A 22307-nucleotide genomic window follows, 5' to 3' on the forward strand; every position below is an offset into this window, starting at 1 on the left:
CATCTGCAGTGCCAGGCTGCTGATACTCAGAGCACTTCTCCTTACTCAGCAGCCCTTTGAATTTTTTGTTTGGAAGGCTTTTGCAAAGCTCTGTATCAAAAAGGTCTGAAATATCAAGTGCTCCATGCTGACTGTGTGCTGGCCCTGGCCAGGAAGCTCTCCCTGGCTATCAGTGCTGTGCCTGGTGCTCCCAATTTGAACCTCAGGAACCTGCGTCTCCTCCAGAAAGCTTTAAGAATACAGATATCTCAGCTGGAACTGCACTCCTGGGATTCCCCGCCCAGCTATCTCCTCCGATGAGCCTGAAGATTAGGTTTCCTTGGTCCAGAGCCAAAATGATACAGAAGCCACTCCTAAATAGAAACAGCACTAAGCCCCTGACAGTTAAGGAGCCTGATGTAAAACACAGAGCACTGAAAGCAAACTCCCCTCCCTTCACAGCACTGTCGAGTCAGTGCTGTCATGCACAGCTTGGCACTTTCACTGGCTTCAGAACTAGCCTGAGGGTATCACTTTTAACACAATTATAGAAACCTAATAAAAGTTTTCAGTACTATACATGCCTGGGTGCTGAGATTAAATTAGAACTCATTAGTAATGTCTTAATGTCTTTAATAGCTCTGATACTAATTTTAGTATATCTCATCTCTTTCATCTTAATAAAGAATACCCTCTCCAAGAGGAGAAAAAGAGGGGAGGAATACAGTGACCCAGCAGTGACCGAGGGACTGAGCACCCCACAGTGCCGTGGCAATCACCCCTGCTCATATGTGCTCTGCATATCAGCAAAAGGGAGACAACCTTAAGGGCAAACTCCTCTTCAAGTTTAGGAACAAAGTCATTCTTTACACCAGAGAAAAAGCACCATTTGTGAAAGAGGGAAGAAAAGTTACCAAGAGCATCATTTCAGTGATAGATTCTGCTAATTTCCCTCTAGGACTTTCTTACCTGCTTTTCCCAAGCTGCCTCTCATTTCCTAACTCATGATTTAGTTTGGAGGAACCTCTAGTTCAACCCTTTAAAGCAGGATTTTTTTATGTAGGATGAAGCCCTACACAAGGGATTCATCCAGCCAAGTTTAAAGTACCCCCAGAGAAAAAAAAAAAGTTACTACTACTCTCGTGGTAAAATAAGTGAATTAAAAAATCCTATCTAAAGATAACTTCCCGTGTTCCAACTCGTGTCTGTTGCTTCTCAGCGTATCACCGTGTGCCTGCAAGAATCTGACTCCACTTTCTCTATTTTCTGCCAAAAGGCAGCTGAAGACAGCAGTATGACCTCCCTTAATCTTCCCTTCAACTGAACAAACCTAGCTCTCTATTCCCTCATGTTCCAGCCCTGACCATCATGGGAGCCCTCTGCTAGGACTCTTAACTTTATGCCACAGATGTGAAGCACCTGCATCCCAAGACCCCCCTCTCTGTATTCTATTTTCTTATGCATTAATTTACTGACAGAGCAGAACACTTTCACCTGTACATGCCTGGGCTTCAATTCCAAAAGGTTTATAGCTTTCCTAAAACAAATTAGTTTTCTGCTTCAGATCAGATGGAAGGATTACTCTGCTTATTATGTACATTATTTTTCCATTCAAGTCTTTTTCCCTTGAGTGCTGGTTAAAACTATGGCTCAGCTTATTTTTTAAAGTGAGAAAAACTACAGACTTTAAATCCTTACTGTTATTATAAAAACCAGGATAAAATATCTTGCTCCACTTTCAAAAACAAAGTCACATTCAGAACAGCAGAAAAAAAAATGTACTACTTGAGTCTAAAGAATGAGTATTTTGGAAAGAAACAATGATCCCTATTGAAAACTCCTCTGCAACACCAAAGCATTTAATACATGCCAAAGGTATCACCTTCAGACACCTCCCTGTCAAAATTATAAATCACTTAAGGTGCCAAATGCACAAAAAACTACACATCTTTACTTGATCTCCAGCTGGCCAGGTCTACTGAAATCAGCTGTGGTTTATTTTGGTGTGTGTTGCTTGGAGACTTTTTTATTTTAAATCAAAATGTTCTGGGCTTCAGTCGGAACTCTGGTACCAATAAAATCTAAGACTTTGGCCATTAAAGTTAACTCAATCAGTATAATTTCCTAAAAGCAGAGAGGCCTGTTTAGCAAGCAAAATTAAGTTCTTCCAAAAGCTGAATATATATTTATTTTGTTGGCTGACCGTGCAGTTTAACAGTTCTGTCTTTAAAATACTGTACACACTGTAAAAGCCATACTCTGAAACCAGAACAACAAGTAATCACACAGTAACTGATCTACCTGCATTAACTTTTTCAAAGACAGGCTGATTGGGAATTTTTTTTTTTTCCAAACAAGCTGAGCCTTTAACTTGCACTGCACAGAACAGTCCTGGGCACGATCAGAAGGTGAGCTCAGTGCAATCTATCTTCTGACAGTTTTTATTCCTTTGTATTTGGGCAAACATTTCAATGCTACTTCTAAACAAAGCTTTAGTCCAAAGCCAAAGATTTTAACATTGTACAAATGTCCTCAAAGACTCCAAGATTGATTATGCCTTAGTAACAGAGAGGAGGGTGCCAAAGGTCCCTTATATTGTATCTGGCCCAGCTGAACAGGAGCCAACGCTTCATCCTTCTTGAGACTCATCTGTCTGGTGTAGCTGCTGCCTCAGCTAGAGGAAAATTCAGCAATTAAATGCAGACTAATTCAGGGGAGAAGGCCAAACCAAATGGAAAAGGAAGCAGTTTTCAGCCCTGCAACTACTTGATGCATGAGCAGAGCCCACAGAGCCACATCAGGGAAAGGGAATCCAACCACTGTACACTGCCACAAGTTTGTGAGGTTCTTTTCCTACACAGTTCTCATGCTCCAGCAGTGCTAAAACCATCATCACCTTCACCTGCAAGATCGAGGTCACAAAACTCATCCACAAACACAAGCCATCCTCACCCAGAAGGGAGCACAGCCTTACACCACAGCCCAGTCCTCCTGCAACTAATAAAATGTTTCCAACTAGAAAGACACAAAAAGCACATTAAACCCATCAAGCTCAAAGTGTGCACAGTCAAACAGCTACTATTTGATTTGTCAATGTTTAAAGTATGGTAGTTATTATGCTTGAAATAGTGTGTGCCAGGAACTACCTGAAAAACCAACAAGCCAGTGCAACAGTGACCACTGCACAGCTGCAAATGGCTCTAGGACATAAAATAGCAACTAACCCAAAAAACCTTCTGCTCCTTGGGCAAGCAGTAACATCCAGGTAAGCTCCAGGGAGCAGAGACCCTTTCTAAGTCCAATGAAGATGTCTGTTCCTCCTGCCTCAGGTAATCTGTGGCCAGGCCCACCCAACTCATATTTTCTGACTATTCAGAAAGAATCTTCCAATCTGTTTCCAACTCTTTCCTCTATTTTGTTAAAATAATCCTACTGTCAGCTTTAATATAAAGATTACATAGACAAACAGCATGTTAAAAAGACCCTTTAAAGCAAAAAGCTGACCAAATACCAAAGCAGAGCCTGAATGTGTCCCATCTGTCTATATTCAGCTTGTCAACGTGCCTATATCCAGCACAGCAAATTACAAGTGCAGTTTGGAAAACACAAGCCATGAAAATTTCCTTTCCCTGATCCCTTGTTGCATAATGTACATTAACAGAGACACTTTTTAACTTGATCACTGGACTTTACATTCTCACTGTTTTTCTGAAATACACCAAAGCATAACTAAGGCCATGACCAGATGTGCTATTCCAGTTGAAACAAACAAGGATAAAAGACAAACACCTCCAGTGTTATCAAGCACCACTTAGATAACATGCTAATGTAACTACTAGCATGTGTAGCTACTTTCAACTCTGTTAAATCAAATAGCTTGCATTAGCCTAAGAGTGCCTGAGTAGACCTAAAAAAAAAAAAAAAAAAAAAAAAAAAGTATAAAACCCCACAAAATGGGAGGACCATTTGATTGCACTGCAATTACACCAGCCAATTTAAGGTGGGTGGAAATCCTGAATGGGACAGGAAAGGGGACAGTGAGAAGGACTAGATGTCATGACTCCAGAGAGTTGGCAGCATCAGCAAGTGCCACAGCTTGCAGGGCAGCTGGAGACTATCAGGCACTGGCCCTGATCAGCTTCCAGAGCAGGAACTCTCCAAAATATACAGCTCTTAAGAGCAGCATCTGCACAATTCAGTATTGTTAGGCCTTTTGCTAAGTTCATTTTGTCTGAGTTTTTCCCATTTCCCTCTGCTGCTTGCCTGGTTCTCATCGCTCTTGTATTCTATTTTTTGGCCTGGTTTCCAAGCCACCTTCTGCTCCTACCCCATAGGGTACTGCATGCCTATTAGCTTTTTTACCTTGGTTTGTGCCCCACTGAACCTGCCTCATGCCTGGGCCCAAGCGACAGAAAAACTGACTGCCCTAAAACAGACGTCCCTTTGACTTGCTGAAACCTCAAAAACTGTAACCAGGCCCTCTCTTTCCTCCTCTGAGTCCCTCTCCACACTTCTCACCCTCCTCAGACAAGGTTCACAATTCAAGACTTTCCAATGCTTTTTCAGGAGTTTGCTGGGAGATGCACCTTTGGTGTCAATGCCGAATGGCCACAGTACCACTGCTCCTAAATACTCTCTGGAAGGAACAAAGAAAGGGTGATTCATCTCCCACAGTTCACTACCTCCCCCTCGGGCCTTCCCCCCAGTCAGCCCCGATCTCAGAAAGAGAGGAATTTTTGTAGCAGAAGGCATGAAACCCACCTTACAGAATTTCAGCCCAAACCATTAATTTAAGAGGCTGAGCAGCTGAGGAGAGAGACAGCTTGGTGAGTGCCAGCTGCTGTGCAGGGCAAGCACTACCTGCCATGGCCAGAGGACTGCACAGTGGTCACTTCCTCCAGGGCTTGCACTCCTACAGAGAGGTGAGAAATTCTTTAATGCTGATTAAATTAAATTACTTCACATGAGCCCAGTGCTAAGTGAGATCCTTTGAATGTGGGAGACAGCAAGACTGACTGCTACAGAGCTTCCTAACTACACAGGACATGCAGATTCAGGAGATTCACACTCTTGAGGATCCATACTTTTTTTTTTTTTTGCCTGGAGTTGATATAAAAACACGATGCCCATAAAGTACATTTTAAAACAATCTAGACTGATATAGGTCAGTGGGTCTACATCAAAGGGGTTTCTACATTTACTGTAATGCCAAGTCCTTCCTCCGTTTTCCTAGGACAACATGTATAATTGCAATACAGAGGTGAGAGAAAAATTACAAGAACTTTCATTAATTTAGAGTCTACTATGATTCATCTTTCATTATGTCTCATCGCATTCCCAGCAGTAAATCCTATCCATTTTTTCACCACCACCAACAAAAAAAAAAATCATACATACAAACGAAATATTTCCTAGATGAGTCTAGTGAATCTTCCTGCTCTATATCATCCGATAAACTAACAGCTGCATTTCTGCTCTCCAGTGGGGACAGCATTTCACTGCCACAGAACTCTGCCTTGCAGGGTGATCTGACTAAAGAACACAGAAACCACAGGAGGTGGAAAGCCTAAACAGGAAGACAGGTATGGAGCACTTTGCAACAAAACTGAAGTTGCTTTTAAATGAAAGAAGTAGGTTTGTAGCCCCGTACAGTTAGAAAAAACACACCACCTGAATGCAAATCAATACTGGGCTGTCTATCTAGCCCTACAGGGAGATGACATAAAATAGCTTTATAAAAGGTGTGAATCACCTCATTCATCTCAACTGCAAAGCTGAAACATAATTCAGATGTTCACAACTGCTTTTTACCACTGACAGATTACTTTCTAATATGAACTAGTTCCTAATATGCTTTAGCTGCTGTGGTAATATCTATATAAGGTGGCAGAGCACAGAAGATTTCAAATATATTGATAGGTTCATGATCAATTGTATTTCTTCTGTTTTATTTTTTCTGTCAACATAAAAATCTCTAAGAAGGTTAGACGGGAAGAAGAAACAAAAGCAAAGATAAATCTAAAGGAACCAAGGGACCATTAGATATTTGGGTCACAGCCTCAGAAAGTGAAATTGAAAGAAGAGTACTAGAGAAGTGAAGAATAATAATTCCCCAACACTCCCTTCCCCCCCCCCCCAAGATTTGAATGCTTCCATTTTTGCCATTTCACTTGAAAGCAATACGTGAAACCAAGTGCTCAGACAACACGTTTCTGCTTTTAAAAATACATGAGTCTTGCTTAAGTATTAATTTTACAGCCCAAATCCCAAACGCTTTCAATCAGTTTGTCCAGTAAGCCTGCGTGTAACTTCACTCTTGTGCATGACTTGAGAATGAGAAACAGCTACTTTCTCCAGAGTTTTCACTAGTATTTGAACGAATTTCTTTAGGATCCATTCCCATTTTTAGGGAGAAGAAAGAGGAAAACTATAAAAACCTGGATGATATAAGCAAGAATTTTAGGAAAAGCACAACGTGCTCTTGCTGCCATTTACACAAAAGGAAGACCAATCATTTACAGAGCAGAACCAAAACTAAGCAACTGATGACAAGACACCCCTCATTAGGGCCAATTCTTAAACTTCATCATCCATGACACAGGAATTAATTAAAACAGGCTGCAGCAAGACTACAGTATCACAAGGTCTCTGCATCCTGCTCCCTTTCTTCGGTTCCTTATGCAGACAATGGCACTGTCAGGGGCAGGGACACTCATGCAAAACTGGAGTTTGTTGCCACGAATTGGAGCCACAGGCATTGGAAGGCAACACACAGCAGGCAAGAGAGGAAAGAGCCAAACATAGATGACAGCAACTGGAGAGGAACACTCGTTCACTGTGACCATGCAGAAGAACCAGCTGACAGCCCCACAGGTTGCTTACAAGACACCAGTAGGCTGTTTTTGATGGTCTGAGAAAAATCTAGATTTTATGCTCAGATCAGTTCTTCCATACTGGACCACTATGTGCAAAATAATGCTCCACAGGGCAGGAAAGAGGCAAGGGAAGTAGTATCAGAGGGCTTGGTTCAGCAACTCCTGATGTCAAGGCAGACACCCAGTAGCATCAAGTCACACAAAATACAAGTACAGTTAAAGACACAACACTCTGCTGTGCTTCGGGCTTCTGTGGGGAGGTAGTGGGTTTCTGTGGCTGTGCTTTGGTAGCGGGGGGGGGGGGGCTACGGGGATGGCTTCTGTTAGAAGCTGCTAGAAGCTTCCCCTGTCCCATGGAGCCAATGCCAGCCGGCTCTAGGACGACTTCTGGCTGCTGGCCAAGGCTGAGCCCATCAGGAGCAATAGTAACGTCTCTGTGATAACATATTTAAGAACAGAAGGTTGTTGTGCAGAAGAAAATTCCAGCCAGGGAAAAGGAGAGTGAGAACACGGGAATAACAACGTAGACACCAAGGTCACTGCAGAAAGAGGGGCAGGAGGTGCTCCAGGCACCAGAGCTGAGGCCCCTGTGGCCCGTGGTGCAGAGCAGGGCAGGGCAGCTGTGCCCCTGCAGCCCATAGGGGAGCATCGGGGTGCAAAGACCCACCTGCAGCCCATGGAGGCTCCCATGCTGGAGCATATGGATATCTGAAGGAGGCTGTGACCCTGTGGGAGGCCCAAGATGGAGCAGGGTCCTGCTGGAGACCTGCCGCCTGTGGAGAGGGAAGCCCAGGTTGGAGCAGGTTTTTCCCGGGTAGGACTCGTGGCCCCTGTGGGGCACCCGTGCTGGTACAGCTCATTCATGAAGGACTGCACCTCATGGAGGAGTGACCCATGGGACAGCAGTTTGGGAAGAGCTGCTGCCCGAGGGATGGACTCACCCTGCAGAGGTCCATCAAGGACTGTCTCCCATGGGAGGGACCCCACGGGAGCAGGGGAAGGACTCCTCTCTCTGAGCAGCAGCAGAAACAAAAACTGACTGTAACCCCCATTCCCCATCCTCCTGCACCGCTGGGGGGGAGGAGGGAAAACATGGAAGGAAGGAGGGGTAGGGGGAAGGTATTTTTTAAGACTTTTATTTCTCACTCTTTGGCTCTTATCCTGTTACTAATAAATATAAGTACTATCCCCACTTTGAGTCTTGTTTTGCCCATGAAGGTAATCAGTCACTTACCTCTCCCAGCTCTTATCTCTATGCATGAATTCTTAGCTGTTTTTTTTCTCTCTCCTCTGTTCAGCTGCAGAGGGAGAGTGAGAGAGCGGCTTTAGTGGGTACCTGGTATCTGGCCAGGGTCGACCCACTACAGTGGATTTAATAGTTTGAGATTAACACAGCTCTGAACTCGAAGGGCTTTGGGTCAAACTCTCAACTGAATCATGGAACAGGATTCACAGCCAGGAAACCCCAGAAAACTTGCCCTTCCTGAAAAAGTCAAAATTAACAGAAAAATGCACCTACAAAGAATTATAAAGAAGCACTTCAATGACCTTAGAGTAACTTGCATTTGATTTCAGACAAGTACTTGGGATTTTTAGCTGCAGACATTCAATGAAAATCAATGGAAGCTCAAACAGTTCAAACTCCACACATATCACAGAGTTCGTGACAACATTCAGTGGTCCAAAAAGCAGCAAGGGCCTATTAGCAAGCTAATATAGCCCCCAAGAAATTGAGGGCCACGACAATATTTCCACTTAAGCACATGGTTCTTCTGAAGCCAGGATGGGCCTGGCCTTCTGCCCTTCCTCATTTGTTTTGGCTTTGCTCTGTTCTGTCTGCCTAGACCATGCAGAACGTCCTGGCGGTATCAGGAGCAGATGAAGGCAGCAATGAGGAATGAAGAACTGCAGGATTAATGACAGTCCACAATGAAATCTCACCCGACTTCTGGGTACCAGCCATACCCCCAAGCTGGAAAGCAGCCAAGCTCACCACATATGACATTCCACCACTTCCTCCTGGACCCCAGTAGTGTGTTTAGCAGGAAGGCCTGTATCTTTCTGGGACATCTTGAGCCAGGATAATGGATTCTGAAACAGATGCAGCTTCCCAAAGACTGAGGAGAGGCAGGAAGATGTCTTAAAAGCCTTTAGGTTGGGACCACAGACAAACAACTTTTGAAAACCAGTGTGGAAACCTTTGATAGGCTCCTACCACTTGGCAATACTACAATGTATGTTTGACCTAAGGCAGTTCCCTTGGGCTCCACACTTTGTTTCCCCCACGGAAAAGAAGATGACACCTTTCATTAGTTTGCTTAGCCTGTAAGCAATTCCTAGTGGAGCCTGCCCTTTGCTATGTGCATGTTCAGTGTTCTCCCAGGGCCTGCTTTTGATCCTATGCACCTGTTATATAAATTAAGAAATCATGTTTCTTCCCTTACATCACTCAAACAAGGCTCCCTTCACAGCACACTGAACTGATTATCCTTCCCTTCTTGCTTGTGCTATTCCATTCAAAACCACCAGCATTACTGAAGGTTTAGAGCTCCCCATTCAAGCTGTCCAGAGCAGCCCACCGTGCCACGGAGCTGTCTGAGGCTAGCTCTACACACTGCCAGGCAGCACTGGCTACACTCAATCCACACTTGGAAAAGCCAGAGGCAGGTAGTGAGAAAGGAAGCTGGGCTGGGGGTGGCAGCCACCAGAGACACAGCAGCAGCCAAACTGACACAAGCCAGCCCTATTCAGTCCTTGCTGCTCAGCTAATGTTTTGGCACCTGTGATAGTAGCTCTAGAATAGACTTTCCAAGCCTAAGCCAATAGCCCTGCCAGCAAATGACATAGCCACTTTTCATCCCAGCTGGGGTTTATTGCTATCACAGAAGGCCACAGAGCATAACAAGTCTGTCACCAGCAACGGGGAAGCTCCCAGTGAGCTTTAGATCAGAACCAGGTACAGCCAAACCACAGCTGCTTTTAGAGGAGGGTGAATGTTTGTATTTCCTGACATACTCAGAGCAAACTAGGTTAGGAAGAGTAAATTTGATTACTGTAGCTTGAAACTGAAAATGCTGTGCTTTAGCCAAATACAACTTTGGGCTGCTGTGAATGGTAATAGATATATTTTTCCCAAAGTTAACTAAAATTAAGAGACTAAAGCCAAGCCTTCTCTGAGCAGAAATTTGAAAGCCTTTCTCCGAGAGCAATGGCTCCAATTTCTTTTTTTAAAAGCCCTACTCTGTTTTGGGAAGGCAGTGGCTTTTCTACATATTCTTTGTTTTCTTGCCCTCGGACTCATTACACCTCTCCTTTTAACTGCCCATGTAAAAAGAGAAGATAACTATCCTGCACTTCTGAAAAAGCACATCTTCTTGTGATTTGCAAGGAGGGAATATTTTGTCCTCCATCGAAGGGCAACCATATGAGACCCTGTGTGCTGTTCCCCAAGTATTACTTAGTAAGCCCCTGTTCCTTCTAAAATCATCACTCCAGCCTTTCAGTTCCCACTTTTTTGTGTTTCCTTATGGAAGAACAACGAGGTGGGAACACAGGACATAAGGGTTTGATATCTGATTAACAGGGATGGAGCACTTCTTGCTGTGAGGAATGGCTAAGAGAATTGGGATTGTTCAGCCTGGAGAAGAGAAGGATTTGGGATGACTTCCAGTACCTGAAGGGAGCCTGCAAGAAAGACGGTGACAAACTATTTACAAGGGCCTGGAATGACAGGACAAGGGGGAATGCCCTCAAACTGACAGAGAGTAGGTTAAGACTGGACATTACAAATAAATTCTTTACTGTGAGAGTGGTGAGGCCCTGGCACAGGTTGCCCAGAGAAGCTGTGAATGCCCCATCCCTGAAAGTGTTCAAGGCCAGGCTGGGCAGCGCTTGGAGCAGCCTGGTCTAGTGGGTGGCATCCCTATCCATGGAAGGGGGTTGGAACCAGATGATCTTCAAGGTCCCTTCCAACCAGAACCATTCTATGATTTCATCCTCTGACAGGCTCCCAGGACAAGCCATGTAGAGCACAGTCACCCAGCATTCTGCAGATAGACACACGTGCTTTGGAGTGGCAAGATGCAAGTGCTGACCTAGAAGCAGGAGCAAATGATCTGAACTGAGGCACAGCATCACATTAGGTATGGCTGCACTGCTGGCAGCATAGCACCGGATTACAGCTATCTGCAGCATGCTGGAGGCAAGACCAAATCCACCTGGAGACACAACCTTACACAACCCTGATCTCTTGGAGCCTTGTTTCTTCAGCCACAAAGCAATTTCCTATATCAGTAACAATGCAACATCGCTCAAGAATGAACACCCCAAAACAGTGAAGCACTGAAAAATAGAGGGTTAAGGGTCAGATCTAGTCTTAACCTGGATAACTGGAGATCCTCAGGCTTGCTTTCAAAATCATCCCATTTCTATTTGCAAGACTTAAAACTTTAGTCATCTTCCTCTGTTTACAGTAGCCTAATTTCCATCTTCTGGCCTATATACCTGCAAGACAGGGAACTACTGCCAGCAAAATCTAAGGTGGATACTTAAGTTAGAAGCATATGCCCCACCTAAACCTCATGTCTCCACGTATCTCCACGCTGCCCTGCTGCAACACTGCAGTTTTCCCACTGGCAGCCTTGCAACTCAACTGCTGTTGAAAGTTTGGTCACTTGAAAACTCCTTTTTCTGCACGCTCTCCTCCACCGTTACATGGCAAATCTGTGACTTAGTTATTTTGCTTTACTGTCCACAGAATTTGATATCCCCACACAGTTTGCTCCTTCTTCACAATACTGAAACTTATAAAGGAGGATGAAACATTCTTGGGGCTCAAACACCAAATCAAATCATGATGTTTAATGAGTCGTCACATCTGGAATTCACATTGTTCATTCCAGGTGCGCATGTCCCAAATCAAGGCTAGACTCACACGCAAAAAGCTTATTGCTCTGTCTGTCACTAGTGCAAATGCACAGAGCGCTGTTTCAGAGCAGAACAAACCAGAGCAGTTGTCACATACCAGTGTTACTGCAAAGAGGAATGTCCTGAGAACAGGATAAGAAGCAAAAGGCCTGTATTTTGGCAGGGAATAATTAAATTTTGTATTAGGAAAAAACCCAAGCAATAAGGTAATTAAGCACTGGAACAAACAGCCTATAAAGGCTGTGACCTTCTATCCTTGATTTAAACACAGTTTATTCTGGGCTGCAAGTAGCAAGACTGGACCAAATGATCACTTCAGGTCTATGTCAGCACTATTTTCTATTATTCTAATCTTTCAGCAGCTCTCAGCAGTGTACTTTTCCTAATTACATCCAGTTTTCAACAGATTACTCTCCCTTTATTCACATTTCCTAGTACAAACACCCAAGGCAAGCTGTTCCTGGACAGCAGCTCCTTTGGCACTAAGTTGCTGTACCTTTTGTGAGGATTTGGCCCTTAAGATCTCTCAAGAGTAGAGTCTTAATTTCAAAGCACGGATCTTGCTCATTTTACTCCATATTTACCAAGAACAAAGGGAAGACTATGCAAATGCCCTACTACTTAGACCTGAACAAAGTGGAAGCAAACATGTAGATGTGAATGGGAGACATAATAGTAGGGGGAAAAAGCAGTCCTTTTCAAAAGTAAAATGACTTTGTCAGGGTCCCTTTGCACTACGTGCATGGATGATTTGTGACAAAACAAAAAAGTGCTAGCCTAGTACGTCACCCATGTCAGAGATTAGAAGACTTCAAAACCCTCAGTAGTTCAAGCACTTTCTGGAACTTGAAAGGCTTTCTTAGGAAATGCTTAGCTTCTTTATGGTTTTTACATGACTTTGATGTGCAGCTAAGAGGTGAGGAACCTTAATCTGAAGGTTTTCTATGGAAAACACCCATATTGTACAATAAATCACAAAATCTTGTCACCTCGATTAACGTGAGCCAAAGGTTTGCAAAAACTTTTCGCCAGAAGTTAAAGATTCGGAGTCGTTATTTTGATATTCAAATAAGAACCTGGAATTTCCAAGCACTTAATTACTTTCAAAAGCTTCTCCAATAATAGCACTGGAGTAATATTTCTAGTCATTGACAAAGTATGGTGTGCAAGGCAGTTATGCAAATGTCACTTTTCATGCCTATTCTCTCCTTAAAGTGGAGATTTAAAGTTAAGGGATCTGTGAAAACACCATCAATTCCTGGTGTGTTACAAAACCTCTTCTCTGAGTGCAAACATGGATGTATAAACATCAGCTTGGTTTTCCCCCCTCGCTATCCACCCTTAACCCCCAGTAGCATTAATGGGAATTATGCATGCATAACGAGCACAGAATAGTCCCCTTATGAATAGGGGCCTTGTTGGAACAATGAATACATTTAACCATTAACATCTAGGGATGTGTCCAACTATCCAATTTAACCAGCTGCCAAACAAAGCTACCCTGACCTATCTGATATCCTCAGGTTCCAACATAGCTCTCTGAAATTTGTTTCCCATTTGTTTTTAAGGACATGGCAGTGACAGTGGAGTGCATAGCAGAGTAGGGGCTCTTTGTGAGAACAAGCTCCTTGGAGAAGGATATCCCTCCAGAATAGCTGTCACAACAACCATGTGATGGAAGAACTCTGCAAAGGGAAAGACCATGACCCCAGGAAGCAAGCAGAATCATCAGAGGACCAAAAAATCTATATATACGTATTTCAAATGCATATATATGCTGGCCATCAGTATTAATAGAAACTCAGTAAGAACAGAGAAAGGCAGAATATGGCACAGAATCATATGAAGTAGGCTAAAAAATAAATTCCAAAAGAAAAGAGTAGAAAGACAACTTCTAGGGGAATAATTTTATATCCTCTACAACTCTGAAATTCCTATGCAATTGCCTGGCTACAGTTGTTCTTTATTCCTATATTTTAGCTATCAAAATGCAAAAGAGAACCTGAGGATACATATCAATGATACTTCCCCGAGATTTTTCAGTCCACAAAATAAATCTAACAGTATTGCCTGTGATATTTAAAATTCTTCCATTGTCTTAAATTCCTTCTGTATTCTTCCAACTAGTGCCTTGAAATTTCATAAGTAAAAACTTCAGACATTAATCATGCATGTATGAATACAATAGGAAGGTAATTAATAACCATCCTTTAAAACTGATGTACTGAAAAGAGTAAAATGGACAGATTTATTCTCATGGAAGTACACGCACAGTGCGTATCCATAATACGAGGCAGGGTGGTGGTTGCTCCATCATAAATCATTCGCGTAATAGTGCTGAGCTCCTCATAGCTGTACCAGGCACAGAGCCCCAGGGCTTGTATCAAGCATGATACAATTCATCTGGCAAGGCTGCCAGGACAAGCCTTTGGCATGGCTGCAGCACCTTGTAGAGGTGAGACCACCTTCAATCCACGGGGGTCCTTTGGGTGTCACCCTGCTGAGCTGCACTGCTTTACCCACCATCAGATGCCACTAAACTACAGGACTCACTATGGAATTGGCAAAGTCTTCTCAGTTGCTTGACTTTCATCTGACATCCTAAAAAATAGGGAGATAAATATTGTCATTACATTCTTCTATAGAGGGTGGTCCTAAGGACCAGCCTTGATAAAGCAGTTCAGACACAAAGGGCTCAGTGCACGTGTCAGCATTGCTACAAAAAATATTTAGCTCTTGTAAGGGACAAAACACAGCCATAAAAAAGTATTCTGGACACCTGTTACCTTTCTAATGGACGGAACAGCTTGGCACACAGTCCTACTACCTTTGCTCCACACACAGCACAGGTCAGTTCCCTTTCCAGACCAGCACACTTTGGATCTACAGACCACCCTGGGTCATGAAGGACACAGAAAGAGGGAAAAACCTTGTTCTCCTAAGTCTGTGCTACGTAATCCTGTGGACCCAGCTCTTAGCTTGAGGCTCATGTTAATTCTGTGGATCCAATCTGAAGAAGATACTGAAGAAGTATTTTATGTTTTTCCATCAAATAATATACTGCCTTAAAATATTACATCTTCTCTGTAGAATGCAGAAAGAGGCTTGCCTCCCCATACAATTTCATCTTTAATATAAATCATTAAATATTAGCGAGGTGCCTTATTTCATCCACTGATGTTGCTCAGTAGTTACTTTAATGTGGACAAAACAAATACCTTTAAATATATCTTTAGAGATATCAGGATGAGTTTATCATATCAAATACTGATACCTAATTCAAATCAACCAATTGATACACTAAGTATAAATGTTGTTGCAGGCCTGGCTGCTGTTTGCAAATTGATTCTGATCCATCAAAATTCTTATTTTCCCCTAAAAGCAGTAGCTGTGCTCTAAACTCCTAAGTGATGAGTATGTATTTGAAGTATTATTAAACATATGGCTTTTTATCATGTCATTTTATGCTTTCATAGAAGAGAGATTCAATTACAAAGACTTTACAATACTTGGAACTCTAGCTCTAGTTTTATACCATTTAAAAGCTAAACCCTTTCACTGCCCAGGGTGCATTTTGCACATATTTTTGCTTTTTACAGATCCTCAGGTTATGCCAATTTTCATGATTAATCCTTACAAAAGCTTTTACTTATTTTGACATATTTACTTTATTGATTTATACAGCCATTATCATGCCCGCAACATACAGGGGTGGGGGGCATTATTTTTATATTAATTTCTGATAACAATCCGACAGCAAAACTTCCATGGCACATAACATGCTATAGAGGCAGCTCTTGAGAGCCACCAGTATTTTAAGGATGGGTCATTTCTGACTAAGCTTGTTCTCCATCCTGAGATCCAGTTCAACACCAGAATCACCAGGCCTCAAGCTAACTATTAAAAAAAAAAATCACCATACAGTCTTTTCAGCAGAGATTTTTGAAAGAATAAGTAGACCATACGAGTTGTAGGAATACTTGGCTCTTTCCCGTGACTCAGTTTGACAACAAGACTGCGCTGGGGGAGAGCAGGTTCTCTGCTGACTCTTGGATTCCTTCCCAAGACATTTACAGGAAAGGCTGATCTAAGCCAGTCATCTTCTCACCTGGACCAAATGTTCATGTAAGTCACCAAGGACAATGCTTTTTGGGGCTCATAGATATGAAAAGTGCAGGTTTCCACCTGGAAGTGGAACAGCAATTCCATCTTTATGAGGCACTAAGTTTAAACAGATTTTTTTGCCTATAGATGACTCCCAGGAGGCATTACCGAGTGGGCAGCTGGTCCTGCGTCAAACAGAAATTTAAGACACAGCAAAAGAAGGGAAAAAAAAGATATCACTGCTGGCAGAAGTCTTGCCTGCATCCACAGCCATCACCAGCCTCAGGTTAACACTTCTGTCTGAGCCTGAAGAGCGTTAAAAAATCCTGAAAAGATTAATGAAGCAAGGAACCTTTCTTCAGAGGTTGCAGGCTGCAAAAGCATAGCTTTTCTTCTACTCAGAACACCTATCACAGCAAGTACAGAATACACACCCCCTGACTGCTCAGAGGCTGGATGAGAGAAGCGAAGGAAGGACAGCTTTCAGTTTCAGAAACCAAGGTGACTTCTAGCCTTTTTCCTCACATAAAGAATTAAGTGAAAGTCAGCCTGAAGAAATAAGATGGAACTCACTGATGTTTTTTCTGGCTGCAGTCTACGGCCCTTTAATAGCAGCTTTTCAGCAATGAAAGCGCTCACACTAACACACCATGATACAGCCTGTAGACAGGGAAACTGAGACACAACTGGCCTTGGCTATGCAGAGAGTGACAAAGATGGGAATAGAATCCATCTTACACTGGACCAGTCCGTCCCTCCAACAGGTAGTCTGTGCTGTAAACCAACAAGAAGCCTGTGTGTTCATAAATAAACAAATACTAAGTAACGCCAAGGACATTTCAAACTTGTATTACACTCAAGATTGTCTAAAAGAAACAGAAACCTCATAGAAACAAGATTATTTTTTGTGCCTTTTTTAAAAATCTTAAGCACCCTATGCAGTTTCTAAGCATTAACACACCTGTGCTCACCCAGCAATCTTTGCTCCCAGATGCACCTTTCATCCACCCTACTGAAGGTAGTCCCACACAGCCACGTAAGGTAGGTGAACAGGATACACAAGTATGAAGTGCAGTTCACACAACAGGATTTTAGCATCTCACTCTGATGGGGCAAAGACCTCCCAGAGCCAATAAAGCGAGTACATGTCACATCTGGCACACACCAGAATCAGCAGTGGCTTTTGACAGAATGCTGCTGGGAGCAAAATGCATTTCATTACCGCACCTTTAGCAGGGGAACTACAGAGTTCTCATCAACAAGATAGAAATAAAAAGCTGAGTGTTAAGAGAAAAACAACAAAATAACGTGTGGCATGCTCCTTTCTCAACATAGATGGGGAGCTTTGCCACAGGCTGAGATGAAATGAGATCCAGTCTAACACATGTACCACATGCATCAAGGAGCTTCTAGTAGGAATCTTGGACTTTCCTGTCACTATGCAGAAAGTAAAACAGTCTTAATGTATAAATCGTTAATGCATGTCCAGCTCTGCCATAGGATGTTCAGCACACACACGTGGTAATGAACACTCCTGCTGATTTAAGGTGCAGGATGACAGAGGATAATAAAGCAGCTTTTAACAGGACAAAATCTCCCCTTCAGAAGTGCATCCCTGAGCATAACCTGGGAATCTGTGCTCTTTGTAAAGCAGCAGAGCAGCAAGATAAAGCTAATCATCCCTTTGGTAGTTCTCCACAAGATGATTATTTAGAAGGTAAAGAGTTCCTAGAATTCTTTCACAAGTGACAAATATTTTCTCTGCTTCCCAGAAATCAGCCCAATTCTTCTCTCTTATCATACATTTACAGACTTGGGTTTTTTTGCATGCTCATACACTAGTCAATCAGCCAGAGAGAGAACTGAGCATATATAAATGGGTAGGATGTTCTCGTGGTCACACGATTACCAAAGGAATCACAAGAGGACTTTTATTCTGGTTCTGCTCCAATTCACTGCCTGAATGCAGACAAGTCACAGACTCCAGTTGGGTTCATTCAGTTTTCCTACTGAGAACTTGGAAAGCAGTGCCAGGCAGGCACCACTGTGCTCCGTGCCACAGAGCAGCCTCTGAATAACCGGAACTTCACAGGGAGCCCATGCCAGCGTGCAGGGAATGCTGTAACACAACCCAGGGCTTACAGGGCATCGCCGAGGCGGCCCCGTGTCTGGGAGCAATACCATGAGCACACATCAAGTAGTAGTAGCACACATCAAGTCTGAGGTATCCAGACTCCCTGGAACCAAAGGCTTAGGCCCTTGGCAGGATTAACACAGCCGTTCACCCTTGGAGACAGCATAGAATTCTCTCTCATCAAACTGCTAACCAAGGAGCTCCTACAAAAACATCCCGGCTCAGTCTGTGATAATCAAAGTACAAGTCCGGGAACACATTACCTCATTTTCCAGTCCGGGGGAAGACACAAAAAAATCCTTTCCTGTGGATCACAGACAAGGCAGTAGTACCCTTACCTGACCAACCTGTCTGTTATTATTTGCAGCAAATTACCCTTGAAGCATTCCTGCTGTTCCAGAAAAGTGGGGTACCAGACAGGAGCACTGACTCCACTAGTACAGAAGGAAGTGTTAGAGACAGACCAAGAAGATCTGCTGCTCAAAAATACCTGTTTGGGCCTCTTATCCATCCCATGTCCAAACACTTCTTCCTTAACCCTGCCCTCAATAACAGACTAGAATCCAAAGCAGAAAAATCTCATGTCTTTGGGGGGAAATTGTGGAAGAGAAATTTAAAAAAAAACTCCTGGACACCTCTAAGGTGGTGACAATTTCCAGAAAGGTTGCTGCAAGAGTCACATTGCACCTCAAAAAGAAAAGCGTTTTTTCCTCAGGAGTCTTCTTCCTTCCCTTGCCACTACATTTTATACAAGAGGCTGGGAGCTCCTGCCCAAAGCCACATCTCACTGTACATACTGCTGACACCCCTCTCCCATCCACTCCGCAATCCCAGTGACCTGCTGCAGACCAGGCGAACACAGGGAAGCAGCTTCCAGTCCACCAGTCCCCATAGGGCTTGTATCCAGGATCCATTATCATATCCTAGATCCATCAGCATGCATCTTCAGCACCGCGGCCACAACTAATACACCACAAGAGGGTACAGGCTACAAACTCTCCCAAGTATTTAATTTTATTACAGGTGAAATGGGCACCACCCATAAGAGAGGAGAGAAAACATACACCTGACAGTCTGTCTGCTGATCCCTCTCCCAGCACTGAGTTGGGCCTCTCTCCTCAACTGAGCTGCCAGTTCTCCCAAAGGTTATAAGAACTCCGTAATCATTAAGACTTAAACCTCTGTCAGATTTGTTGTATTAGCCTGTAAATAGTAGCTTGAGATTAGTCAAGGGTTTTCAACACTCTTGTGATTGAAAATATCTCATAAACAATCAGGACTGCAAAAGTTTCAGTCTTTAGAGAAAATAATTCAAAACCAGCATGCAGGTACTGAGGACTGAGGAGCACCCCAGTGCAGTGCAGGTCTGGCCCACGGGACCAGAAGTGAGTTGCTCTCCAGTGTCACCCCCACCTGCCCATCACTCTTTCCCTCTTCTGCTTTAACTGACATTTGAGGTCTTCACGGGACACGCTTCAACATTTGTGTATTGCTAAAATTCATAATAAAACGAGCCTCAGTGTGAGAGAGAAACGTGTGAAGGGTAGGTTGTATTAATATATATTCACTAGTAATAGCTGCCAGATGAAAACACTGGAAAACACTTCAGTATCTCATTAAAAGAGAGCACAGGACACATAACTGCCTGGCAAGCTATCATCATTAAAGCACAAAACCTTTGGTGGAGCTGAGTAATACTCAAGAAACAGGGACGATCAATATGCACCACTTTCTGCAGCTCTGCTCCACTCCTCTTCAAAAGAAACCTTTATGAGCTAAAATTTAAAAGCACATTACCCTCTCTCATGCAGATTATTTTCGAAGAGCTTGTTATTCAACAGGAAAGTTCAATATGACACAAGAAAACAATGAAAGAACCCTCCACGGCAAGGGAGTTAGAACTAGGTGATCTCCGAGGTCCCTTCCATCCCAAATCATTCCAGGATTCTCTGAAGTATCACCGCATCTACACCCTGACCTTCTGCAAATGCAGAATTTTCTCTAAGTTTCATCTACAGCAGCAGAGATTCACAGAAACTGTAAAACAATCAATTTAAAGTTTGAGGAACTTTTTCCAGAAAGAGCTCAGGAGAGAGGGTTAAGCTTTCATCGAAATGGATGAAAAGCCTCATTTTTCCTCTTTTTTAGCTCTCCAAGACAAACATGACCTCATGCCTCTATCAGCACAGAACAGTAGCACCAAGTTTCAAAATGCCATTCCTGCAGATCTCTTCTTGCCACAAAATGACAAATGATTCCTTACCCAAGGATAACTCTACACCTATGTGTCATCTCAGCTACTTCATGCAAAGTGAAGATCATCAGCACTATGCAGTCATTCACAGCCCTAAGAGATCAGCCCAATGGCCTATCAAATTTAATCTCCAGGACAGAAACCCATGCCAGAAAACATATCCAAAACTCATCTAAGATAAGAAGTCTTTCCATCAAACTCTGCAGGCTTTGAATTGAACTGCTCAAAAACAAACAAACAAACAAATACACACACACACACAACAAGGCAACAACCCAAACTGAAACTTATACTGTCACACATCTGTTGGCATAAGGCAGCTAGAGATTGTGTCATGAGATTGATAGTTTCTGCTTTCTTATTCCGATTCCTGTAAACATTTTCTTCAAACAGACTCACTGAATCGTTTAGGTTGGAAAACATGTAAAAGTGAGCGATGCAACTCCATTATTATCTAGACAGATACATTGTCATTCACGAGTTTAATCACGTTTTTATACTATAAAGCAATTTATCCCCTTGCCATGAATTTTACAGAGTAGTTGTAGAATACGCAAAAAAAAAATAACCTGTTCTTATTATCTGTGTGTTACTTTCCCCTTTTTCAGTGCTGCCAGGCATTGTTCAGGAGCTGTGAAAAGGCAAAAGGGAACACCGCTCCGCTCATCAACTTTCCCAAGTGCTGCAGACTTGCTGCTTAACTAAGCAAAACCCAAGTTCTTTTGGCTGTGTCCTTCCAAGGTGTCACCCCTGCCTCTCTTTATGACAGCGCTCCCGAATTCATCTGCAGGATAACTCTTCCAAATCAGAATTTAGAGAGTATTCACCACCCGCTCGAGGACCCCACATCTGAGCAGTAAAACAAGCCTTCCCTAACGACTCGGCTACTGATTTGAGTTCCACGACAGAGATCCTTTCCGCGAAGAATCCTCTGCGGCAGGTACTCAGCAAAGGGACCGCACAGGTCTGAAACACGCGGGTAAGACAGACCGCGCTTACGGTGGAGACCGACAAACAGCACCTGCACAATGTAAAACCGCAGGAGTCATCCCGGTCTGCTCTTCCTACAAAATCTTTTAGTTGTTTTAGCAAGCGACGTTCCAAACGCGCTCCGCTCCCCGCGCCGGCAGCAAAGCCGGGCTGGATGGAGGCACCGGGGGCGCACCGGCCGCTCGCAGCGGCAGAGCCCCGAGCCCCCCGCATCCCCTCCGCTCGCGGAGCAGCCCCCCGCAGGTGTGTCGGTACTGACCGGCCGTGGGTACGTCGGGGACCAGCTTGAGGGGCCCGATCTGCCGCAGCTGGAACGCCGTCCGCACTTCGTGGCAGCTGGGGGACCTGCCCGCCGCCGCCCCGCCGCACAGCCCCGCCGCCGCCAGCAGCCACAGCCCTAGGACGGCGCTGGCGGCCATCTCGCAGCCCGGCACACGGCCGCGGGCCGGGTCCCGGTGCCGGTCCCGGCGGCGGCAGCGCTGCCCTGCCCGCCGCCCGCGCTTCTCCTCGGCGGGAGCGGCCGCCGCCGCCGCCCGCCCCTCCCCTCCCCTCCTCTCCCCTCCCCGCGGGGTACGAGGGGCGCCACCGCCCCCCGATCGCGGCCGGAGAGGAGGGAGAGAGGGGAGAGAGCCCTGGCACAGCTCCCGTGACACGCCTCGGGGGGAGCTGCTGCCCGGCCCCGCGGGACACCGACACGGAAGTTCTCCAAGAGCAGCGGTGCGGTCCCTGCGGGCCACGCAGACTAAGGGAGCGAACCGAGGTCAGTGGAAAGAGTCCCGAAAGAAAGATGATCAGCACCAAGGGAGAGACGCGCTCGCAGCCTGTGGTCGTTGGTAACAACAGGTACAGGAGCAGTCAGAGCAGTAGGTATAAACCCCCTGAGCGCTGCAGGGTGCACGGTTTGCTTCGATTCCGAAATTCCTAGCAGATGACATGGAAGGGTCTTCACTAGACAAGTGTTAACTCCAGCCAACAGTCCCAGCAGAGACTTTACACCAGGATACATCTCTCTATACCATCTGCGGATATAAATTGTTCATTTGGA

The 22307-nt window shown here is 44.3% G+C and overlaps 1 protein-coding gene across 3 annotated transcripts in view; it reads right to left on the reverse strand.

The window, feature by feature from the left end:
• LOC113990140 (glypican-5-like) overlaps positions 1–21873 on the reverse strand; it is a 359722-nt gene extending 337849 nt beyond the window's left edge. For 2 of the 3 annotated variants that reach the window (XR_005563090.1, XM_027725265.2), the window contains exon 1: positions 21522–21873. Coding sequence is in view for 2 of the 3 variants with exons in the window: in XM_027725265.2 (XP_027581066.1) it covers positions 21522–21681 (160 nt within the window). In the remaining variant the exon portion in view is untranslated. The remainder of the gene's footprint in view (positions 1–21521) is intronic. The other variant, XM_027725264.2, reaches the window with a different exon arrangement.
• Between the last annotated feature and the right edge of the window lie 434 nt (positions 21874–22307).

This window comes from Pipra filicauda, unplaced genomic scaffold (genome assembly GCF_003945595.2).
Source record: "Pipra filicauda isolate LSUMZ 115617 unplaced genomic scaffold, ASM394559v2 scaffold186_size1760508_pilon, whole genome shotgun sequence".
Lineage (NCBI taxonomy): Eukaryota > Metazoa > Chordata > Aves > Passeriformes > Pipridae > Pipra > Pipra filicauda.